Consider the following 24,541-nt stretch of genomic DNA (forward strand, 5'->3'; position numbering starts at 1 on the left):
ATGAATTTTTAGATTTTATTTTTTGGTAAACAAAACATTTTGGTCAGGTCGGTCATGCTGATCAAATAAAAACAGACTAGTTTTATTTATTTATTTAAAATTTTTTGGGATTATATTACTTAAATATATATAATAATAATACGCAACAAAAGGAAAACAATTTTTTTAGACTTTTAACTGAATTTATTTACTTTTTTTTGGTAAACAAAACATTTCAACTGTTTCAAAACACCATAATCTTACATTTCTAGCGAACATCTTGTCCCCAATCAAACATTTTAATCAGTTTTAATCAGTTTTTTGAAGTAAGAGCTAAGTTTTGTAATACTGAATGCATCTGTATTATTTAATTATTTTTTTAGATAAATAGTACTTAAATATATATAATATTATAAACGTAATGAAAGCAAAACAAATTTTTAGTTTTTTTTTAGACTTTTAACTGATCAAATAAAACCAGACTAGTTTTATTTATTTATTTAAAATTTTTTGGGATTATATTACTTAAATATATATAATAATAATACGCAACAAAAGGAAAACAATTTTTTTGGACTTTTAACTGAATTTATTTACTTTTTTTTGGTAAACAAAACATTTTGGTTGGTCATGCTGGTCAAATAAAAACAGACCAGCTAGTATTATTTATTTATTTATTTAATTATTTTTATATATATATATATATATATTACTTAAATATATATATATATATATATATATATATATATATATATATATATATATATAATATAATATACACAACAAAAGGAAAACACATTTTTTTGACTTTTAACTGAATTTATTTACTTTTTATTGGTAAACAAAACATTTGAACTGTTTCCAAACACCATAATCACACATTTCAAGAAATTTCTAGCGAACATCTTGTTCCCAATCAAACATTTTAATCACTTATAATCATTTTTTTGCAGTAATTGAGCTAATTTTGTGTAATACTGAATACCGTAATGACTCACAACCCTGTTACCAATCACACGCCTCGTTTTAAAGGCCTGTATTTACCTGCATCTGTATGATTTAATCTTATCACTTAAACATATATAACATAATTAACACAGTGAAAAGAAAATATATATTAATATATTAATTTTAATTAATTTTATTTATTTATTGGTAAAAAACAAAACAAAGTTTTGTGTAATACTGAATACCGTAATGACTCACAACCCTGTTACCATTCACACAGCCTCGTTTTAAAGGCCTGTATTTATTTAATTATTTGTTATATTAATTATATTTATTAAAATAAGGGATATATAGCTGGTTTGAAGGTCAGCGCGTAAAAATAACGTCCTCGGTGAAGAAAATCCTCTCTGCGTCAGTCTGCGCATCCCTTTAAGACGCGCGCGCTGGGCGTTATTACGGTAATTTCTTGTTTTGGTTTGTTTTTTTTCTCCCCGGTTTTCGGGCTTTTTCGCTCGTTTTGACGTCATTCCGTCGTGAGTCGTTTATCTTTATCGTGTCGGTGTTTTGAGAGGCGGGGGTTTTGCGGAGGAGGGGGAGGGGGAGGACGGATGCTGCGTTTTCATTTGTGTCGGCGCACACGGGAGCGCGCACATGCGTTGGCTCGCTCTCGCTCGCTCGCTCGCTCTCACACACACACACGTACACGCACACTGTCTCAAGCGATCACGCGCAACGCGCGTGATCGCTTGAGACAGTGTGCGTGTACGTGTGTGTGTGTGAGAGCGAGCGAGCGAAGGAGAGTGTGCGTGCGTGCGTGCGCGCGGACGTGCGCGCGTACGTGCGCGCTCCCGTGTGTGTGTTTTTCCACCGAGCATCCCTTTAAGAGCAGCGGGGACGCGGCGGAGAGGAGCCGAGAGGAGGGGGAGAAGAAAGAGGAATTAAAAAAGAAAAGGAAGAAAGAAACTCGGGGAGGGAGGGAGCGGGAGAGCGAGGGAGAGGGGGCGAGGGAGAGCGAGAGAGAGAGAGGGAGAGAGCGATAAAAAAAGAAAGATGACATCGTGCGAGTGGTGGAGGCGCCGAGGCGGCCGGGCTCAGGCTCGCTCTGCCTCGGCCACGGCGTGAACTCGACACCGAGGCTTCGACTGAAGCACCGCGGCCTGTTAGCAGGGTGGGAGGGGGAAGCACGTTCAAGCGGTGTGGTTTTAACCTCAGTCTGAGAAATCCCAGCTTATTTTACTGCCTAAAAGACATTAACATCATCTTCCTCATCTTCATCTTCCTCATCATCATCATCATCATCTTCCTCCTCCTCCTCAACAACAACAACAGAGCCTCCTAACGCCGTGTGGGTCTCTCCTTATCTAATGCATGAATGTGTAGAAATGTCAACATTGGCTTTATTATTAATATTATTATTATTATTAAACATTCTTAATTATTAAAGTCATCCTCATCATCCTCCTCATCCTCCTCCTCAGCAGCAGCAGCAGCAGCATTAGGAAGCCTGGAGGGTGCTCCTACAAGGGGATGAGGAGGAAGCCCTGCAGGTCTGCTCCTCTTCTTCACTTCTACTGAAAAGCCGAACAGCCGGAGAAATGGATGCGTCCTGGAGCAACTTTCTCTTCCAGGTGAGGTGCCACTTCCTCCAGTGGTGAGTGTGTGCTGAGCTGATGTCCTGTCCTGTCCTGAAGTGAGTCTTGTGATGCCGGACCCTCCGTTTGTTGTGTGTGTGTGTGTGTGTGTGTGTGTGTGTGTGTGTGTGTGTGTGTGTGGTGGTGTTTTTTTTTTTTTTGCATGACCTCAAGAGGTCAAGGGGTTTGGGTCACCAGAACTAGACCCCCGGGCCTTAGACTGTTCTGTAAGTGCTGTAAAATCATTTGGGTTGTAGTTGTTCGGGAACTGTTGAACTGATGTGTTTATACCAGATTCATACTGGGTTCAAACTCGATAAGGATTATTACTGTCAAACTGTAAAAATTGCAGACTGCAGATTCATACTGGATAAAATCACTTCAGCGCTCAATATTTTCAGCGCTCGGACAGATTCATACTGGATTAAAATGCTATCTGTCAGATTGTAAAAATTGCAGACTGCAGATTCATACTGGATTAAAATGCTATCAGGATCATTTCTGTCAAACTGTAAAAATTGCAGACTGCAGATTCATACTGGATTAAAATGCTATCAGGATAATTACTGTTAGATTGTAAAAATTGCAGACAGCAGATTCATACTGGATAAAATCACTTTAGCACTCAATATTTTCAGCGCTCGGACAGATTCATACTGGATTAAAATTATATCGCGATAATTAGTCAGATTGTAAAAATTGCAGACTGTAGATTCATACTGGATTAAAATGCTATCAGGATCATTTCTGTCAATCCGTAAAAATTGCAGACTGCAGATTCATACTGGATAAAATCGTTTGTAAATATTTTCAGCGCTCGGACAGATTCATACCGGATTAAAAAACCCATCAGGACGATTACTGTCAGACTGTTAAAAAACTGCAGACCGCAGATTCATACTGGATAAAATCATTTGTAAATATTTTCAGTGCTCAGACAGATTCATACTGGGTTCAAACTATCACAATTATTACTGTCAGATTGTAAAAATTGCAGACAGTGCAGATTCATACTGGATTAAATTTCTATCACGATTGTTTCTAGCACACTGTTTAAAAACTGCACACATTGCAGATTCATACTGGATTCAAATTCTATCAGGATTAATACTGACAGACCAAAAACTGCAGACACTGCAAATTCATACTGGATTAAAAATGTTCCACAGTTAGGACGGTCAGACTTTAGAAAGTAATTCAGACACTGCAAATTCATACTGGGTTAAAATGAATTATTGATTTGATTATTATTACAATTAGGACTGTCAGACTGTTAAAAACTGCACGCACTGCAGATTCATACTGGATAAAAATCATTCCGCGATTGTTAAGGTCAGTATGTACAATCTACTTGCATGTGAATGTGAATTCATACTGGATGACTGCACACACAGGATTCATACCGGGTTAAAGACCATTTGAATGCCATAGAAACCTGCAGATTCATACCGGGTTAAAGTCTGAACAGTTGAAGAGGTTTGTGATTTTCTTTCTCAGACCACGGGCGCTCAGACCCAGGTGGACGGCAGCCTCCAGGCCGAGCTCCTGCCCCAGAGTCCCGAGCACATGGCGCCGCCCCCGTCCACGGTGGACACGGCTGCGCTTAACGAGGACCCCGTACCTGGTGGGTGAGACGTTAGAAGTGTCCTGGTGTTTCTATATTACAGGCTTACAGTCTGGAAACGGCCGATTAAGTGTCACTCTAGTCATCTGGAGGTTCTAGACTTACTTCACGTGGTAATGGGTGGAGAGTGAATGTCCCTCTAGCCCTGGAGGTTCTAGGTAAGCTGTGAATGTAAGCAGAATGTCACTAGTCCTGCTGTAGGTTCTAGGTTGGCTGTGAGTGCTAGTGTGAGCAGAACAAATGTGACTTGTCCTTCTGAAGGTTCTAGGTTGGTGTGGGTGTGGTAGTGCCAGCAGAATACATGTCTCTTTAGTATATTTAAAGGTTCTTAATATGCTGTGAGTAGAATGTCACTAGTTCTACATGATCAGAATAAATGCTTGTGTAGTCCTTCTGGAGGTTCTAGATTGAACTGAATTAATGTAACTAGTTTTTTGAGAGGTTCTAGATGTGGATGTGAGCATTCACACTAGTCCTGTAGGTTCTGGGTCGGCTGTGGTTGTGAGCAGAATGTCACCAGTCCCCCTGGAGGTTCTAGATAGACTGTGAACAGAATAAATGTCACTCTTGTCCTGAGGTTTTAGATTGGCAGGTAGTGTGAGCAGAAAAATGGCACTCTAGGAGGTTCTAGGTTGGCCGTGAGTGCTAGCACGAGCAGCGTTTGTTCTGCTCACACCAGCACTCTCAGCCAACCTAGAACCTACAGCAGGACTAGTGACATTCTGCTCACTACCACAGCTTAACTAGAACCTCCAGGACTAGAGTGACATTTACACTACACCCGTTACCGCATGAAGTCTAGAACCTTCAGATGAGTGACACTTATTCTGCTCAAAGTCAGTCTAGAACCTGTAGTCCTTAGGGTGGATCTATATTGGCTGAGAGTGTGAGCAGAACAGACGCCACGCGAGTCGTCCTGGAGTGTTCTAGATGGGCAGGAAGTGTCAGTCGTGTAAGCGTTACTGTAGTCTTTCTGGAGGTTCTAGATAGGCTGTGAGAAGGTTTTAGTCGGCTGTTAGAGCGGCAGCTCTGTGCAGAACCCCTAACTGTTACACGCTGGAGATGGAACATCTTACAGGCTTCAGACGTCAGTGTTGAGTCTAGAACCGGCAAAAAAAAAAAAAGCTTGTTGGCCGTTGTTGGCGTAAACGACCGTTATGGTGATGGTGTTTTAGCTTAGCACTTACCCCTCTCTCTCTCCCCCGCCCCCCCTCCAGTGAAGCCGCCGCCCCGTCCCGCCCGCGTGGCTCACATCTGCTCCATCTGCAACAAGCAGTTCAAGAACAGCTACAACCTCCGGCGCCACCAGTCCGTCCACACCGGCGTCCGCATGAAGAGCGCCGCCTCGCAGAACCAGGAGGCCGCCGCTAAAGAGGTGGTGGAGCGGCCCACCGTTCCCCTGTCCCTCCTTCAGCTGACCATGCCCGAGCCCCAGGCCCCCAGCCTGACGCCCCAGGACGTGCTCCCCGCCCCGCTCCCCCCGCAGCCCCTGGTCGCCCAGGACACCAGCGAGTCGGCCATGGTTAGCATGGCGTCCACGGTCACGGCCCTTCCTCCTGCCGCGGTGGTCGTCATGGCGACGCCGGAGCCTGTCCAGGTGGGCTGTTTGTTATTGCAGACGTCCCGATCGACCCTCGGTCCCGACAGACGCAATACACTATATGTCCAAAAGTATGTGGACACCTCTTCTAATGAACGCGTTCAGCTACTTCAAGTTGCACCCATTGCTGCTGACACAGATGTGCAAATGCACACACACAGCTTATCTAGTCTAGTCCCTGTAGAGAAGAAGTACTGCCAATAGATTAGGACTAGAGCAGATAAACATGGACCTATTGACTCCATGCTGCCTAATGCCAGGCTTGGGCTAGAGGAGGGGTGGTGGGCTGTTCTCTGGAATGGTGATCAACCATCCTACATCCTCTTGACCATCAAAGGCCTTCAAAGCTATACTCTAGAGTATCAACTCTCTGTAATATCCATTGAGCAGGTGTCCCAATACTTTTGTCCATATAATGTACGTTTCAGGTTACACAGGTCTAGCATGGTCTGCTTGTCCAGCCAGGAAAATGTGGTGGTGTGTCCCACTTCACCACGCCAGTCGGCTGGTCTGGTGACTGCAGGGACGCGAGGACACGCCGAAAGCTAATAGACTACTAACAGCACCCCCTAGTGGAGAGTATGAAGTGTATGAAATACAGCATTCTCATAGTGTGTCTCTCTCTCTCTCTCTCTCTCTCTCTCTCTCTCTCTCTGTGTGCAGCAGAGGCCGCCAAACTCGAACCCTGTGCGGAAGAACCACGCGTGCGAGACGTGTGGAAAAGCCTTCAGGGACGTTTATCACCTGAACCGCCACCGGCTGTCTCACTCGGACGAGAAGCCCTTCTCCTGCCCCATCTGCCAGCAGCGCTTCAAGAGGAAAGACCGCATGAGCCACCACGTCCGCTCCCACCAGGGCGGCGTGGAGAAGCCCTACATCTGCCCCCACTGCTCCAAGGCCTTCTCTCGGTGAGACACACCGCCTGCCTGCGCGCACTCCTCACTCTTAGGATTAGAAATGCAGCTTATCTAGAGTGAGAGTGAGCTGAAGAAATGTCACTCTTGTCCTTCTGAAGGTTCTAGATAGGCTGAGAGTGTGAGTGGTAGTAGGAGAATTAATCTCACCCTGGAGATCTCATTCTGCAGATTGTAGGTAAACTGAAGAATATGTCACTCAGGTCATTTTGCAGGTTCTAGATAGGCTGTAAGTGTGAGCGGCCTCTTCTTGGTAGATTGCGAGTTAAATAAATGTCACTCTTCCCCCTCTGGAGGTTCTAGGTAGACTGGGAGCCAAATAAATGTCACTAGTCCTTTTGGAAGTTCTAGGTGAGACTGTGAGTTTGAGCAGAATACATGTCACTCTTGTCCTTTTGGAGGTTCTAGATGTGCTATGAGTGGTAGTGTGAGCAGAATAAATGTCACTAGTCCTTTTGGAGGTTCTAGGTAGACTAAAGAGTAAATGTCACTGGTCGTTTTACAGGTTCTAGATAGACTGGGAGAGTGAGCAGACGAAATGTCACACTTGTTGTTCTGAATGTTCTAGATAGGCTGTGAGTGGTAGTGTGAGCAGAATAAATGTCACTAGTCCTTCTGGAGGTTCTAGGTAGACTGGGAGCCAAATAAATGAATCTAGTCTTTCTGGAAGTTCTAGGTGAGACTGTGACTGTGAGCAGAATACAGGTCACTCTCGTCCTTTTAGAGGTTCTAGATATGCTGAGTGTGAGTGGTAGTGTGAACAAAATAAATGTCTAGTCCTTCTGGAGGTCAGGTCTGTGAGTGTGAGCAGAATACATGTCTCTCTCGTCCTTTTAGAGGTTCTAGATATAGCCTGTAAGTGTTGGCAGAATGTCCGTAGTCCTTCTGGAGGTTCTGCCGGCTCAAGAACTGGACGCTTTCCAGCCCCAGGCTGGGCTTCTGTAACCTGTAGGTCAGGGCCGCCCCAGTTCTACATATTTCGGGCAGTTTTAGCTTTAGATACAAACCAGGGGACATGCAGTGTCCCGCTCATGGACTCCCCTGCAGGTGAGAGGAGGGCTGTCCTGAGCCCATCCAGACGTGCTTTACTGTACCGGCTCTCGCCTTTCTCTGTTCTTAAACCAGCACTGCAGAACCCGCTAATGCTAATACACACACTCGCACTATAGAAACCCCAATCACACAGAGCACGTTCACCCACTATAAACCAGTAATTACACTCCAGTAGACCAACAACCACAGATACCAGTCCAGAGTGTGGACCACTACACACGCTAAATTCATTTCCTGTTCCAGTAAAATAGTAATAAAAAAAGGTAAATATGACTTGGATTTTTTTTGGTTGCTATTTTTTACTTTAATGGGGAGGGAAATTAAATAATTAAAAATATTTTTTTAATTTATAATTTTATTATTATAATAATAATTGCTTTTTATTATTAATTTTTACTTTAATGGGACGGGAACTTTAAGTAATAATTTAATTATTTATTAAATATTTATTATAATTGTATTTTATTATTATATGTAATTTATTGGCTTTAGTCATATTTACCTTTTTTATTTTACTGGGTGCTTTGCCATTTTTACTTTAATGGGGAGGGAAATTAAGTTAATTAAAAATAAGTAATAAATATTTAATAGATAAATACTTTTTTTATTATAATTGTATTTTATTATTATATTTAATTAATTGACTAAATAACGTTGTGCTCAGTTGGGATGTCTGCTATAAATGTGCAGTGCTTCATAAACGTTTTTGAATGGTCTGAGCACCTGTGTCCGACCTTCAGCCTAATGTTTTGGGCAGAAATGTTCATTTGTCTTTCACTGATTTTTTTCTCTCTCTCTTTTTTTCCTCGCAGCCCCGATCATCTCAACAGCCATGTCCGACAAGTCCATTCTTCAGAACGACCTTTCAAATGCCCGGTACTGTTCCTCTCACTGCGCACTCATTTTCCTCCACGCTCGCACGGCTCTTACGAGCGTCTCACAGGGTTGTAAGAGCGGGGTGACCTGGCTCTGAGCTGTAAGCTCTCGGGGTGGGGGGTGAGGGGTGGAGGTCTGCGCCGGCGCCTGTAGTAACGCTAGGTTTGGTTCTGCTCTTCCTTTCAGACGTGCGAGTCGAGCTTCGCCACGAAAGACCGCCTGCGCGCTCACATGATCCGGCACGAAGAGAAGGTGCCGTGTCACATCTGTGGCAAACTGCTGTCCGCCGCTTACATCACCGACCACATGAGGGTGCACAACCAGTCCCAGCATCACGCCTGCCACCTGTGTAACCGAAGTGCGTGCCGCCCCCCCCCCCTCCTCCCCTCTCCTCTCTTTCTTCTTGCTCTTATGAAGCTAACTGGTGTGTCTGCTCCTCTCCCAGGCTTCACCACGCTGACGTATCTGCGCATCCACGCTCAGAAGCACCACGGTCAGGAGTGGAAGGAGAGCGGAGGTGGGTTCGGCTCCACCGGCGCCGGAGGCGTTCTGGTCTGCCAGCTCTGCGGCGTCCACTGCAAGACCCCCACGCAGCTGCAGGGCCACATGGGCACCCATAACCCTCCAATGAGCGAGCCGGCACCGGTGAGCAGCAGCTCGGACGGGGTGGTGGCAGCGGCAGCAGCAGCACCCGGCACCGTGACCCTGAGCAGCATGAACACCGCGCCCACCGTGTTCGTCAGCGGCAACACAGTGGTGGACCTGCTGGTCACCGACTGCTCCTGCATCGCCCAGCAGCCGCAGAGCTAGTAACTGCGGAGCTCCTAACACAAACACACGTACACTGCTCGTCAAAATATTAGGGGCGCTTAGCAGCCTAGAACGTTTTAAAGAAAAAATAAATACATCAGGGGCGGGGGTCCGGGGGTCCTGGATCACGGGAAACTTACCTGAGATTGTCCCGGCAGTTTAGGAAACACAAAACGAGACTTTAATGTAGTGTTGTTTTAGAAATGTGAAAATGTAAAATTTGCATGCCAGTTTATACAATTCACAGCCTATGGTAGTTTAGCCCCGCCCACTCGGCCTACAGCAGTTTAGCCACACCCATTCATCTAAAAGAAGATAACCCTGCCCACTCAGCCTGCAGTGATTTAGCCCTACCCTTTCAGCCTACAGCAGTTTAGCCCCACCCATTCAGCCTACAGCAGTTTAGCCCCGCCCATTCAGCATACAGCAGTTTAGCCCCGCCCATTCATCTAAAAGAAGATAACCCTGCCCACTCAGCCTGCAGTGATTTAGCCCTACCCTTTCAGCCTGCAGCAGTTTAGCCCCGCCCATTCAGCCTACTGCAGTTTAGCCCCACCCATTCAGCCTACTGCAGTTTAGCCCCGCCCATTCAGCCGTTTAGCCCCACCCGTTTATTTAAAGGCTGATGTATTTTTTTTGGATGTTCTTGACTCTTTCAGTCTAATCCTGGGAGGTTGTTGCAGAATACTGGGCAGCCAATCAGAACGGAGCAGTATTAAAGGCACACAAGTCAACAAGTCAGGTCTTCCTTCAGTGTGGGAGTCTGGGTGTGGACGAACAGCAGCCTATAGCAGGCTGGCTACGAAAACTTTGGAAAGCTAAGCGCTCTCTGACTTTTGACGGGCAGTGCACGCACTCACCCACATCCCCACGGTCACACACACACACACACACATATATACAGGCACGTACTAAGCAAGCGAAGTGTGCGTCACGCGCATACCTTCCCGATACCTAGGACATGTTTATAAAATGCTATATGCTAATAACCCTCCGATAGAGAAACCACACTACTAGAGCAAATACTGTGAACAGAGCCATCATACAACTAGCTGAGCAGCACTCGTACAGAAACTACGCAGCTACTGTAGCAAATAAGTCACCTCAGTACGACACGACACGACCCGCGGCTGACGGACCTTCAACGGACTGCCTCGGATTTCGCCAAGTCACGACTGCTGAAAGGCCAGCAGGAGTAGAGTCAGGACGGACACTGTGTCTCAAATCGAGTACTTCTTCCGTAGCGCGGTGGCGTGTTAGTACCAGAGGGTGTGCTAGAACCACCGGAGCGCTGCACGCTTTTGAGTAGAGTAGAAGGCGGGGGCGGGGGCGGGGCGGGGCGGGGCTGTCGGAGGAAGCTCCAGGTGCAGACGTCGGATACGAGTTGGAGGCCTTTGTCCAAGTGTATTTCCATTGCATTAGGCTTCTTTCTAGGGCTGGCCCGAGTCATTTTGAGTACTCGAGTGCTCGCTCACTCATATCGACTTGGTATTGTTCGCTCCCGGGCTCCCCCTACAGGTGGGGAGTGTAATTCACAGTTACCCCACTGCAGTAAATACAAATCGCGCTTGGTCAGCTGCACACCTGCTGCATTTCTGGACAAGCTCCAAGAGAGAGCTCCAGAAGCTTGATCTGAAGGTGGAGAAGCATGTGGACTGAGGCGGTAGAGCAGTACTAGATTTTACGCTAATATGACTTGTCAGGGTACCAAGGTAGAACTTCTACAGAAGGTTGCTTAACCTGCAGGACGTTTAATCAGCATACGGATATTGTTAATAATCTCATTGACAAAAAAATTAAAAATAATAACGCACCCTCTGGTACCCTGCTAGGGCGCCTCTAGCCTGGATACAAGACGAGATGCAGTCAGGCATGCATGGGGGCGTACAGGGTCTCACAGGGCCTATAGATTCACTGAAGCTGGCGTCCCAGCTGCTCCCATAAAAAAAAGGCTCCATTGGCGATAAATCTGGCGACGGGGCAGGTCGAGGAACCCTTGCTGTGCTTCGGACGAGTGTTCTCCAGCTGAACCGTGGTGGTTGGAAGCCCTGCCATAAGAGGTGGGAGTGTCCCTTGCATCACTACTAGGGGTGACCGACGGTTGTATGCGGTGGCTCCTCAGATCATCACACCGCAAGGCCTCCAAACTCGAACCCGACCGCCGTCGGACACCAAACAGAACTTGGATTTGTCGGTAAATTGATTCGCAGTCCAGATTTCTCGGTCACGTCACCACTGTGACGGTAAGCTTGGTCGTATAGCCTGTCGAAACGACCACCCTGCCTTGTCTTCGAGTGTCGTAGAGGCGTGTCTAGCAGTCAGCGATCTTTCACCAAGAGGCTTTTACGCCCCCTTGTGGCAAGAGCCAGTGCTGAAATCCGACATTTTTCATACGCGTCAGTGAGCGTATAACGAAAAGTTATTAAATAACGATAAATTATAACTGGTTGAATCCGTCATATCCGGCTTCCAGGCTTCCTTTGGTTGCAGATTTGACAACATGGTGGACAGTTCTGGCTTCATTTCTATAGAACGGAAGGGAGCGGAAGTACAGCGCCCCCTTTTTTTTACGGTCGTTTGACTACATCACTGCCCCCTGCTGGATATATTATGTGCTGTGAGGCCAAATTGCTTGAAATAATTATAGAAGAACATGAACCGAATTGCTTTGTCAGGGGGGTTTTGAGGATTTTGAGGTACTCGGGTACTGAAGATGCTCTTCAGGCCGGCCCTAGTGTTAATAGCGGCGTGGCTGTTGAGATGATGCTAACCCGCTGCAGATAGACGGTAGCGCTAGATAGTGACGTACGTGACCCGTAGAGTAAGACCTCTATACCCGACTTGAGACACAGGGCGAACAAAAGGCTTTGAGGTGGACGTTAGGGCGGACGGACATTGATTGATTGATTGATAATGACTTCAGTACCAAGTAGGAAAGACACATGCCACATTGCACTGTTGCACTGGCTGGTTCTCTCTGTTTATTTTTTTTCGTTTAAAATCTCTCGCTTTTCTTGCTGCAGGACTTTTAACGATACTGTGATTGTGACTCTCTACTGTAGTGTTTCTGCTCTCTGTCCCAGCCAGGGCGGTCATCGCTTGACCTTCCAGACCGCCCCCTCTTCCCTCTCGCCCTTCTTGAGATGCACCCGGACCCCCCCCCCCCCCCCCCCCCCCCCCCGGTCTCGTAAGCCGGGCGTACGTATTCTACGCAACCCAGCCTCGCTGTTAACTGCCGCTCGACCGAACTGACCAGCCTGTGGTTCGAGGCACGCGAGCAGCGTAAAACTGGTGACGAGTACGAGGAAACGCGGGTAGCGAGGGCCGCTACTTAGCACGCTTGTTTCGTTTACGATGGGAGCCGCTAGGCTAATGATGCTAACAAACGCTGGACTTGGACTGTCACCAGTTCACGCATCCCTGTAAACGCAGCGCTCACAAATCGGTCGAAGAGTAATGTTAGCAAGTTTCAGAGGTAATTGAGGAAAGCTAACGAAGGTCTGGAGGAGCTCTGGGAGACGAACAAGCGTTTTTGGGGGCGGGTCTACAGAGATGAGTAAGTTGGTGACAGTCCAAGCCCAAGTTAGCCTAGCATCTCCTGTTCTAGAGCAAAGAAGCACACGTCAGATACCAAGCATCGTCCTCGCTGGTCGACCGACTGAATTCGGGATGAGTCGCTGCTCTTTCATTGGCTGCAACACTCGTACGAATTCCGAGCCGCTCCGCTGGCTGCGTTGCCATCGGTGGCCGGAGTCGGAGGGAGCACAGTTGGCCGTGCTCTCTCCTCTCATCGCTCTTAAGCGATGTCTGCGAGGTCACAGGCGTCTGTTAGCAGTGCTAACCCATCAGTCCGGAGGTCCGTCGGTAAAGCTAACGAGCGATGCTTTTCCTCTCTTACGCCACCAGACCGGCCAAGCTCAATCTTCAGACCTGGAAATTCACGTCGCTACACGACCGATTAATTCTGAGCCCAGTTTTACCGACGCCGGGCCACTGCTGTACCAGTCGGCTCCGGAACAAGGCGCCTAGGAAGAAACGAAATATTTACAGGAAGGGAAATGTTTACGGTGCGGCTGCATGAAAGGCATCGGTGGTCTGACGTTACCGCCAACCTGCCGCCGCCGCCGCCCCTCCTTTACCGAACTTAGCGGCTGTAAATTAGTGGCTATTGATTTCCTTTGTTCCCTGATTGATCGGCCCTGCAATTCCATTTGGGTACATCTCTAATTAACAAAAATAAACAACGGGACGTTAACAGAGGGTGAAGGACGGTTACGGGGATGATTTTCCTCAATAAATCAACCCACCCCCCCCAAACACACACATACACACACACAAACACTGGGCTCAAGGGACTGTTTACTTGAGCGGTGCTTTGGGGTCTCTGTGCTCCGAGGTGTGTGTTATGTAACGTGGGCAGATTGGAGAGCTGTGTCTAGAGCGCTAGGCCAGAAACATGCCTCACGCAAGTCTGCGAGCGCTAGCAGCGCGTTAGCCGCACAGAGCCTGGGCTGGAAACGAGCCGTTGCATCAGTGGTTCTCAGGGACCCCCAGAGGGTCCGCATTTTTGCTTCTTCTCTTGAGTTGAGAGTCGGGTTGGAGCAAAAATCTGGACCGGTTTATGTGGGGATGGAGGGGGGCTGACTAAATTAGGTAAATACACTCAATGGACAAAAGTATTTGGACACCGGTGTATAAAGACAAGCCCCTAGTCCTGCAGTCTGCCTTTCTTCCATGCATCAGTGAAAGAACGGGAGGTTCTGAAGAGCTCACTGAACTCCAGCGTGGTTCTGTATGTAATAGGAGACACCGCTGCACCAACAACAACAAGTCAGCTGGTGAAATTTAGACCTTCCCTCCTAGATCTTCCTCCATCAGCTGTGAGTGGTGTTATTATTGAACAGTGGAAGAGTTTAGGAGGAACAGCTCACAGAGAGCAGCTCAGCCACCGAGTGTCTGTCAGACCACGTAAAGTTACAGAGCGGGGTCAGGGCCGAGTGCTGAAAAGCCTCCAACTGACTCAGTAACTGCAGCAGAGCTCCAGACCTGCTGCTGCTGCTGGTAGAGCTTAGAGCAAAGGGGGACCAGCTCCATATTAATACAGCCTATGGGTTTAGAACGAAAGGCCACAAAAGCTGCTGTAGGTGGAATAGAGTAGGTGTCCCAATACTTTTGTCAATTTAGTGTATAAGTAAATAAATAACTTTAATACCCAAGATATGACGGTGTCTTTGGTGATGTCATCTGGGTAAAATATTTGCATAATAAATGTGAAAGTCTGTTTTATAATGTCTGGCTTAGCTTTTATGGCTGGATGAAATTAAACTGATCGTAAAATTATTATCTATAAATGATCAGTCATCGACATCATTATTACTCTGCTGGGCTGGTTTAGCACGGTGGGCAATTTGGCCAATATATGACTTTAATTTCCATAATTATTTAATTTGCGACGTGTATATTTGAATAGTTATTCAACACCTGTGGCTCTAAATTGAATTGAATTTAGTAGGTCTGCGTTCTGACCCTGTCTGTAAAGCTCTAGCTCTATTACGGTCATCAACTACAATTTCATAGGCCCTGATAGAGAACCCTGTGGGGCTCCATCGCGATATGCTAGAACAAACTGCTACAATAAAATGATAATAAATAATAACAATAATTAACCTTGGGTTCAAGGGGATAAGTACTGGCGATATCCACAGTATGCTAAGAGCAGCACATTTTAGAGAACCTCAATTTCTTAACAATCTTAAAAATGAACGACTGTAGTAACACTAAACTACAAATATATATATTTAGAAATATGACTGGGGGCTGTTCCTGCAATAGCGCCCCCTTGATGCAGCTCTCAGAATGCGGCGTGTAATTGAGTTTGCTGTGCAGCAGGAGGCGTTTGCGTTCACGCTCTTGCGTAAAGTGTGTTTCTGGCTTTGGTGCCTGGATCACGTGAACAGAGCAGAAACTGCGGTCCGGTTCGTCCTTCACCTCTAAGGCGTCCAGTAGGATTTCTGTACTCCCGCTAGTTCAGTTCAGTTTCCTCGATGTTTTTGATTCACGCTGACCTTTGGTCTGGTCCAGCGAGACGTCCCACTAAGACACTCAGAGAGAAACACAGTGGACTGACCAGTTCAGAGTGCATCTGTTTCTGCTTCCGAGAGGATGATGAACCCCGAGCGTTTAGACCGCCACCATTTCTTTTCCTTGTTGTTTCTGTTGTGAATGTGTGAATCGAGTGTTTGACAGAAGGGCTTCGTCAAATGATACTGACCTTAGAACCCAGAAACGAGCGCCGGACCCTTAAGTTTAGGTTTAAATAATAAAAATAAAAAAGTGATATTTGGGGGGACGGGAAAAAATGAAATCCTGGTTTTGTACTGGAGTGATTTGTTTGAGTTTAATGTTGGTACTGTATATTCTCTGGTTATACACTAACTTAATTTTTCTAATTGGAGATTTTATGACTTTAATTTAGAACCACATTTGTTTTTGAATCATCTTTAGGTTTCTGTTTTTATTGTTATTATTATTTTTTATTATTATTATTATTATTATTATTATTATTATTATTTAGCACTAAGCTGAAATAATACCTCTTCAATAGGAATCAGTACAGTTCTGGCACTGCATCTCAATGCCTTATTGTACCACTCTCCACATTTTAATTCGTAAAATAAAAAATAAGAAAATGGTATTTTAAATCTGAGTCTTGGATCCAGTAAAAGGAAAAAAAAATATTAATGGGATGTATTTATATTTATATTTTTATATTTCTCAACAGTATGCATGTCTATTAGCAATTGTTAGAGTAAAAAAAAAAATGTTGATGCTTACCATGATCATGGATATTATGTTATTATTTTGTAGATTATTATGTAGATCATGTTATTATTTTGTAATTTTGACTATTAAAAAAAAAGAAGTAATTATACGACTTCAGTGTTGTCTGTCCTGTTGATCTGTTCTTGTTTTGTAGTATTAAATTAAATTAAATTAAACATACATTTTGTTTCCTACTAAAACAAAAAACAAGTAAATAACAAATAAATACATAAATATATATATATATATATATTCTTTGATGTTGAGAGTTAAACTTACTGTATTTAATTTGCATATACATAGAAATAATATACAAAGTTCTTTATTATATTTAAACAATATTTGCATATTTAAATACAGATTTTCTGATTTTAAATGGGGACACGAGACTCGACTTTGACCTTGCGCTCTTGTTCTGATGTCCAGTCAGATTTGGGCGCCCGTGGCCTGACCCTACACCGAACTGCACAGGTTCTCCTCTAACAGAGTCGTACAGCCGGACGTCCGGCGTGGAGCTCTTCTCGCTGACGGACCTGCTGCTCCACTGCTGTCCTCTGTTCCCCAAATGGCCAGAGACTCGTAATCTGCACCGCCCTTTTTATGCATTTCTGAATAAACGTGGTCAGATTAAATGCCATTAAATCCTCCCCCTGCGCTTCGCCCGTAATCTCCGTAATCCCGCTTCGGCTCGGTGCTGGAGTCCGGAGTCTGTGTGTTAGCCTGACCGATCACCTATGAAACAAGTGCAGGGGGCAGCTGTGGGACGTTTTTGTGATGTGGGGTCATTTAAATTTTTTATAAATTTTTTAAAAATAAATACTATTTAATATTTAGTTTATAATAATTAAAACAAATATTTCTTTCATTATTTAATAATTGTTATTAATATATATAATATAAATGTATTTATCTGTATCGATATTAAATATTCCAATATCGAAAATAATCACATCGCCCCATCGCAGCTCTGCCGCCGTCACTTTTTCTTTCCCCACCCGTATTCCGCACTTTCTGCGCTGCGATTGGCTACCTCCCGGAGATCTCTCAGCACACCGGCCAATCCCAGCGCAGGAGGGCGGGCCCTCACCTCCCCGAATACGGGTGGGTTAATGAATGGATAATAATAAGGAGCGGGGGCAATACAACGCGGGTTGAGCGCTTACGGGTTTAACGAGGGGGTGATAGAGGGTAAAAACTGGAGGGTGAGAAGGGTGAGCGGACTGACCGCACACACACACACACGCACACACACACACACACGGCGGGGGGAAACGCTAGCGTTAGCTGAGCCATGTCGGTGAGCCGGGGTAGCGGGAGCCGGACTGCGCTGCTCGCCTTCGCCGGGAATCGAGTCTCGTCAGGCCGCTGACTGGACACCGCCACACCGCGTATGTATGGGTTTAATTCGGTGAACCGGTTGTTCGGTTTGAACGGAGATAATTTGAGGTTTTCCGGCGTTTTGGAGTTTATATTTCTCTCAGCTTGCGATGCTGAAGTTGGTCTGTATTTTAATTTTCCGTTCCACCTTAAATGGTGCAGCAGTTCCATTCCGGCGCCTCAGGCGCCTCAGGCGCCAGAATGGAACTGCTGCACCATTTAAGGTGGAACGGAAAATTAAAATACGGACCAACTTCAGCTTCAATTTTCTGAGGTAAATAATGACAAAAAACATCACAAATCACCACATTCAGCTACCCAAGCACTACCTTCGACATCTAACCCCAATTTCACACGTGTTTGTGTAATTTCCCCCCTCAGAAATCGGCGTTTGAGCGAATAGCGCATTGCGTATTTCGGCCAGCATCGCTGCCCTCACCGTTAGCCCCTAGCTAGCCAGCCCTAGCTGCCCTAAAAACACACCTGCACCCCTTTGCCTCACGCCGGGGGTTTAACAAGCAAGAGCCCATCTAAAAGCCTTTCAATTCCTGCCCAAAAGTGGGGCTCTACCTCCCCAGCAAACTCCCAAACTCCGTTCACCCCCCGGTGCTTAGCTAGAGGGGGAGAGGGTGGGGCGATCCTCGATCCTCGGTCCTCGGTCCGATACACCGCGGTATCGAGTCGATTCTGGAGGTGGTCGATACGGGCAAAGCAGAGCTGTAGCAGAAACGGTGGGGTGGGGTGGCTGAATGCAAGCAATCAATCAAATCCTCACAGCTAGTACTCCAACTGCTAGAACTGCTCTTTTTAACCCCCCCCCCCCTGGTTTCCGCGAACGAGCAGGTGTCCCAATACTTTTGTCCAGGTAGTGTTGATGTGTCAGTTTTTGGTTGCAAAAAAAGTTACTGCAAAAAGCTGGTATCTCCAAAGCAAATCTGAACGTTGAATGGGAGTTCATGTAAAAGAGCCTCGTTTTGGAGGATTTTTATTATTTATTTATTATTTTATTTCATGTTTTTACCCGTTTTCTTCCCGATCTGGAAAACCAACCGACGGACCAGCCTGCTAACACCCCAGCGCCGTCTACCCACCCTGGACAGAGAGTTGAGAGGCCAGCTGTGCTGTCAGAGCATGAGCGGGACTCGAACCAGCGACCCTCTGGTCATAGTGACAGCGCCTTGGCCAGCGCTGGACCCCACCCGGTCCATTATCAGGGAATTCTGATGCAGTCTAAAGGGTTTATTTATGAATTGGGTGAAAACTGGCAGAATGGAGATACCTGGTTCTGTGTAATTGGACGCAGCACTTCTTATTGTTATTTATAAGAGCGTGATGTCATGTTATATATGTATATATTTGATAACAGGCAGTATCTATGATCTTGTTTTGATGATGAAGTCCAGCGCTGCTAACCCCCCGGCTGTTTCTACCGTCCTCTGTTGCAGAGACGGAGGCAGCGAGGGAAGGACGGCAGACCTTCTGAACAGTGCCAGCGTTTACTGACCGCAGCATCACCCCGGCTCAGCCACCTGGGACCATGCTGTTTCTCCTGGCCGCGGGCTCCGTGTTCTTCCCGGGGCTTTTCTTCTTGTCCAAGCAGTGTCTCAAACGGCTGCCTGCTCTGAGATGGAGCGAGGGGGACGCCGTCATGGTGTCTGCCAGGTACGTACTTAAAAAAAAAAAGAAAGGAGTGTGTGTGTGTGTGTGTGTGTGTGTGTGTGTGTGTGTGTACAGTGAATACGGGAACGGACGTTTACATTTACAGCACTTGGCTGACGCTCTTATCCAGAGAGACTTACAAGAGGTGAGCCAGTGTAGCGTTCAGAGTCCTGCCCAAGGACTCTTATTGGTGTAGCTTAGCACAGTCACCCAGATCTGTTTCACCACTCCGACCACTGGGGGATACACTCACACACATGTACTGAGATATGGCAAGAGCCTGCAGGTGTTACAGACAGACAGACAGACAGACAGACAGACATAGAGAGAGAGAGAGAGACAGATTGATAGACAGACAGACAGATAGATATACAGGCAGAGAGGCATAGATAGAGATAGACAGAAAGACAGAGAGAGAGACAGATTGACAGACAGACTGATAGATATAGACAGACAGATAGATAGAGACATAGACAGAAAGACAGACAGATTGATAGACAGACAGAGATAGAGAGATTGATAGGCAGACAGATAGAAAGACAGACAGATTGATAGACAGATAGATAGTCAGACATATAGGTTGATAGATAGACTGATTGATATATAGAGAAAGATAGATAAATAGATAGAGAGATAGACAGACAGATTGATAGACAGACAGAGAGATAGATAGATAGACAGATTGATAGACAGTTAGATAGATAGACAGAGAGATAGACAGATTGATATATAGAGAGATAGACAGACAGATAGCTTGATGGGTAGACAGATTGATAGATAGACAGAGAGAGACATAGACAGACAGACAGACAGATTGATAGATAGACAGAGAGATAGAGAGATAGACAGACAGAGAGATAGATAGATAGACAGACAGAGAGATAGATAGACAGATTGATAGACAGAGAGAGAGATAGATAGATAGACAGACAGAGAGATAGACAGACAGACAGACAGAGAGATAATATAGACAGACAGAGAGATAGACAGATAGACAGACAGTCAGTGAATCAATACTGTGTAGGTGAGACTCTGCAGTACTGTAAATGTGAGGCTTGCGTTATTCACCTGTTAGGTTTAATAAAGCTTCAGGTAGAATCTGAGTTCCTCACTTTAGTCTGTAGAGCTGGTGGAACTGCAGCAGAGCCTCAGTGAGTGAGAGGGAGATTCACAGATTCCCTTCTTAGACTTTTACAGCTTTCACCCGGTTCAGTCCTTTGGTCTCTTTAATACTCGACAGCAGGTGAACACAGCTGAGCTTAACCACCTTTCATACCGTCACAGAAACCTCGCTGAACGTTACCCATGATCCCTTCTGTGAGGTCATTGACTCGTGCATCCTGTGTCCACTAGGTTGGTATCGTCCATCCAGGCTGTCATGGCTTCCTCAGCTGGTTACATCATCTCAACGTCCTGTGATGACATCATTGAGGATCAGTGAGTTCGGCACCCATTTTTCCTTCATTTCCCGTCAGTAAGTTTTAATGGAACTTCAGTCGGTTTTAAAAGCCATAAGACGACTCGGTTCACCTCGTTCCACAGTCTGCGTTCGTAAGCGAGAGCGGGACAGTCGCACCAAGCGAGCGACGTACGCGTGCAATCAGATCAAGGGACGCCATGTTCTTCATTTCCCCGTCTCTCACTGTAGCTGTATTTGCACTGATTTGTCAGAAGTTCTGCTGAACGGGAACTTTGCTGCTGCCGTCCTGCTCCACCATGTAGTGCGTGCACTGAGGGAACCTGGGAAATTAAGAGACTGAGGAAAGCCTCCGTTACGTAGCTGTGGGGTCACCGTGGGGGCGAATCACACGTTTATCAAATGAAGCAAAATTAAGAATTGATTGATTGATTGATTGATTAACTTTGTCATTGATCAGCACAAGGCAGTGAAGTGCAGGAAGCATCTTCCAGAAGACAGAAGAGCGCAGAACACAGTGAGCAATAAAAATCAATAACAGAAATATTCATATGCATCTGTGATCAATAAGGCACATATAGCTCAATATAGATCACTGCACAGATCAGACAGACATATAGAGATAGATAAACAGACATATAGAAAGATAGACAGACAGACAGACAGAGATAGAAAGATAGACCGACAGAGAGATAGACAGATAAACAGACATATAGAAAGATAGACAGACAGACAGACAGATAGAGATAGAAAGATAGACAGACAGAGAGATAGAAAGATAGACAGACAGAGAGATAGACTGATAGACAGACAGACAGAGAGGTAGACAGACAGAGAGATAGACTGATAGACAGACAGACAGAGGTAGACAGACAGACAGATAGAGATAGAAAGACAGAGAGGTAGACAGACAGACAGACAGACAGATAGAGATAGAAAGATAGACAGACCGAGAGGTAGACAGACAGACAGAGAGATAGAGATTGAAAGATAGACAGACAGAGAGATAGACAGATAAACAGACATATAGAAAGATAGACAGACAGAGAGGTAGACAGACAGAGAGACAGATAGAGATAGAAAGATAGACAGACAGAGAGATAGACAGATAAACAGACATATAGAAAGATAGACAGACCGAGAGGTAGACAGACAGATAGAGATTGAAAGATAGACAGACAGAGAGATAGACTGATAAACAGACATTTAGAAAGATAGACAGACCGAGAGGTAGACAGACAGACAGAGAGATAGAGATTGAAAGATAGACAGACAGAGAGATAGACAGATAAACAGACATATAGAGAGGTAGACAGACAAGATAGATAGACAGGTAAATAGGCGTATGGAGAGATACATAGAGAGATAGAAATATAGACAGAGAGATAGTTAGCCAGCCAGACACAGACAGACAGATAGACAGATAAACAGACATATAGAGAGATAGACAGGTAAATAGGCGTATGGAGAGATATATAGACAGAGAGATAGTTAGCCAGCCAGACACAGACAGACAGATAGAGAGATAGCTGGACAGACTCATGTGTATTAGTGGTGAAGCCGCTGTTAACAGGGGCATCACGTTAGATGGGGGCGGGGGTGAGTACCCATGGGTTGGGTAATTGGCGATCCAAAATTGGGAGGAAAATGTATTTAAAAAAGAAATAAACTCCTATATAAACATTTAGTAAAATGCTGTGATACATTGTGAACCCGCCCAGCCCTGCCTGCTACTGTGATACAGTGTTAATAACACACATTTCCCTTTTATTTGTTTCTATATATTCTTTCATTTATTATGAATGTATTTGGTTTGTTTTATTAAAGACTGTTCATCAGTTCATCACTTTTCTTTATTCTTACTAAGAAACCCTTCGGCTCTTTGTTCTCTTTATAAAGAATCAGTTCATCCTGGTGCTTCTCTGATGAAGCAGTATGTGGTCGAGGTTTAGGACGGACCCCATTCACTCGTCCTTCCCTCCTTCACTCTCTCCCTCTCTCAGGCACTGGCTCACCAACTCCTACATCCTGTTCGCGGTGCCCTACTTCGCCTACGACATCTACGCCATGTTCCTGTGCTACTGGCACAAGCTTCAAGTCAAGGGTCACGAGGTGGACAACGGTCCCAAGCTGAAGTCCGCGGTGCTGACCAGCTACCTCCGCCGAGAGTTCCTCATGGTCTTGCACCACGTCGTCATGGTCACTGTGTGCTTCCCCGTCTCTGTGGTAACCGTCACCATGGAACCCTGGCACACTTATTTATTTATTTATTTTTTTGGTTTTGTAGTTTGGGGAAAAAGAAAGTCGGGCCAGATTTCTGACCCAGATCGACACTAGCGAGGCGGGGTTTCGCCCCCCCGCCATAATTTGGACAGGAGTGTGAGATTTAACAGTCGCGGATCAGAAATGCTGGCTTGATCTCTCAGTTCTGCCCCGTTTCTTTCATCTCTTAGCATTAAGCATCAGCAGTCGGCGAGCTTTTGCGCCTCCAGTCGTGATTCTGCTGGTTTTCCACTGTTCAGACCTGACGACACAAATGCCACTTATTTAAATACCCAGGGCCGGAGTGTGGCGTCTGAAAATAAACTGTTCCAAAACGCACGAAGGGGCCGGCATGAATATTAATGGGCCTCCTGGCAGTCCTCCATAGCCTCAGAGGAGTGTACCACTTTTCAGCTCCGAGACCTTTCGGTGGAGGCTGAACTTTTGGGGGGAGAAAAATACAATAATACAATAAAAATACAAATAAAAAAAAGAAATGAAATTATCCCGCACTGCCGGTTCCGGAGCATCTGGAACGGGTTTTAAGTGCTGAAACCTGAGTCTCATGATCATGCCAGGCACCAACGGTGTGATGTCTGTCTGTCTGTCTGTCTGTCTGTCTGTCTGTCTGTCTCACTTGCAGTTCTGGAGGCAGGGGAAGGGCGATTACTTCCAGGGCGTCATGTTCCTCGCTGAACTCAGCACTCCCTCCGTCTGCCTCGGCAAAATCCTCATTCAGGTACATTCATTATTGATCAGATAAGTGTTTTTCACTCCACCCCTCATCCCTGTGGTATTTTTATACCGATTCATCACTCTCGCCGGGTCTTAAACAGCGACGCATGCAGGATTTAGTGTGCGGTGATTACATTGTACCTTAATGCGTCTTTTATGGCCGGGTCACGAGGAGCACGCTGCAGTTAGGAGGTGCTGAGTCAGCATGGAAATCTAAGGGAGTCTCTGTGGGCCTGGGGAAAGTGAAAATAGGCCGCTTGTCAATATGCAAGTCCCGACTTGAAAAGCGGCGAGCGATCTCAAGACTTACGCTGGAGCATTGAACGGACACAGCCGATCTGATGGTTGTTAGGAATGCATTATATATCTATATATAAACACCTGCAGCGTCGGCCAGGCTAGGCTCTCAGTATTCTGGCATTTAGCAAATAGAAATAGTTTAGTATGTAAACGTCTGCTTTCAGCTGTGCATGTTTGAGTTTTGATAATAATCTAGCATCGCTGTCACGCAAAAAAATCGTATATCCAAAATCTCAACTTTACAAAAGAAGGCAAAAAATCATTTGTAATAATTTGGGAGCATTTCTATTGGTCCATTGATCCACCTTATGTCCAGCATGTCCAGCAGTCTATTGTGCTGCCACTAGGGGCCCAAGGGTTGCAAGGGTTCGAATTCCCAGTTCAAACCGCGCCGCTTTGCCATCAGTCTGAGGAAGCACCTTAGGCCGTGCCGTCTCCGGGTGGGCAGATGGCGCTCTCTCTCATCTCCCATCACTCTCAAGCGATGTTGGCCGGCACAGGCGTCTGTTAGCTGGTGCGGTGGAGCTGGGGACT

At 45.7% G+C, this 24,541-nt stretch overlaps 2 protein-coding genes across 3 annotated transcripts in view; both read left to right on the top strand.

The window, feature by feature from the left end:
* The first annotated feature begins 1,938 nt into the window (after window positions 1-1,938).
* Window positions 1,939-16,366, top strand: mazb (MYC-associated zinc finger protein b (purine-binding transcription factor)). Of its 2 annotated transcripts, none has more exons than XM_072666732.1 (8): window positions 1,939-2,272; window positions 2,406-2,555; window positions 4,056-4,182; window positions 5,400-5,779; window positions 6,446-6,690; window positions 8,562-8,625; window positions 8,812-8,983; window positions 9,071-16,366. In XM_072666732.1, exons 2-8 carry the CDS (start codon window positions 2,523-2,525, stop codon window positions 9,433-9,435), a joined length of 1,386 nt encoding a protein of 461 aa, XP_072522833.1. In that variant the 5' UTR covers window positions 1,939-2,272; window positions 2,406-2,522; the 3' UTR covers window positions 9,436-16,366. The 2 variants fall into 2 exon arrangements, with proteins under 2 accessions (XP_072522833.1, XP_072522834.1); XM_072666733.1 differs by having other exon boundaries at window positions 2,409-2,555.
* Window positions 16,367-17,357: 991 nt separating this feature from the next.
* The window catches only part of tlcd3bb (TLC domain containing 3Bb), a 13,627-nt gene continuing 6,443 nt past the window's right edge, over window positions 17,358-24,541 (top strand). Inside the window, exons 1-5 of the mRNA XM_072666734.1 lie at window positions 17,358-17,645; window positions 19,080-19,296; window positions 20,647-20,730; window positions 22,714-22,936; window positions 23,616-23,711. Of these exons, the coding sequence (XP_072522835.1) occupies window positions 19,172-19,296; window positions 20,647-20,730; window positions 22,714-22,936; window positions 23,616-23,711 (528 nt within the window). The 5' untranslated portion in view covers window positions 17,358-17,645; window positions 19,080-19,171. The remainder of the gene's footprint in view (window positions 17,646-19,079; window positions 19,297-20,646; window positions 20,731-22,713; window positions 22,937-23,615; window positions 23,712-24,541) is intronic.

The sequence above is a fragment of the Salminus brasiliensis genome, chromosome 22 (genome assembly GCF_030463535.1).
Source record: "Salminus brasiliensis chromosome 22, fSalBra1.hap2, whole genome shotgun sequence".
NCBI classification, from domain to species: domain Eukaryota; kingdom Metazoa; phylum Chordata; class Actinopteri; order Characiformes; family Bryconidae; genus Salminus; species Salminus brasiliensis.

Coding starts and splice junctions, on each gene's coding strand:
- mazb (XM_072666732.1), top strand. CDS start 2,523: ATGGATGCGTCCTGGAGCAACTTTCTCTTCCAG. Junction 2,556..4,055: donor GGAGCAACTTTCTCTTCCAG/GTGAGGTGCCAC, acceptor TTTCTTTCTCAG/ACCACGGGCGCTCAGACCCA. Junction 6,691..8,561: donor TGCTCCAAGGCCTTCTCTCG/GTGAGACACACC, acceptor TTTTCCTCGCAG/CCCCGATCATCTCAACAGCC.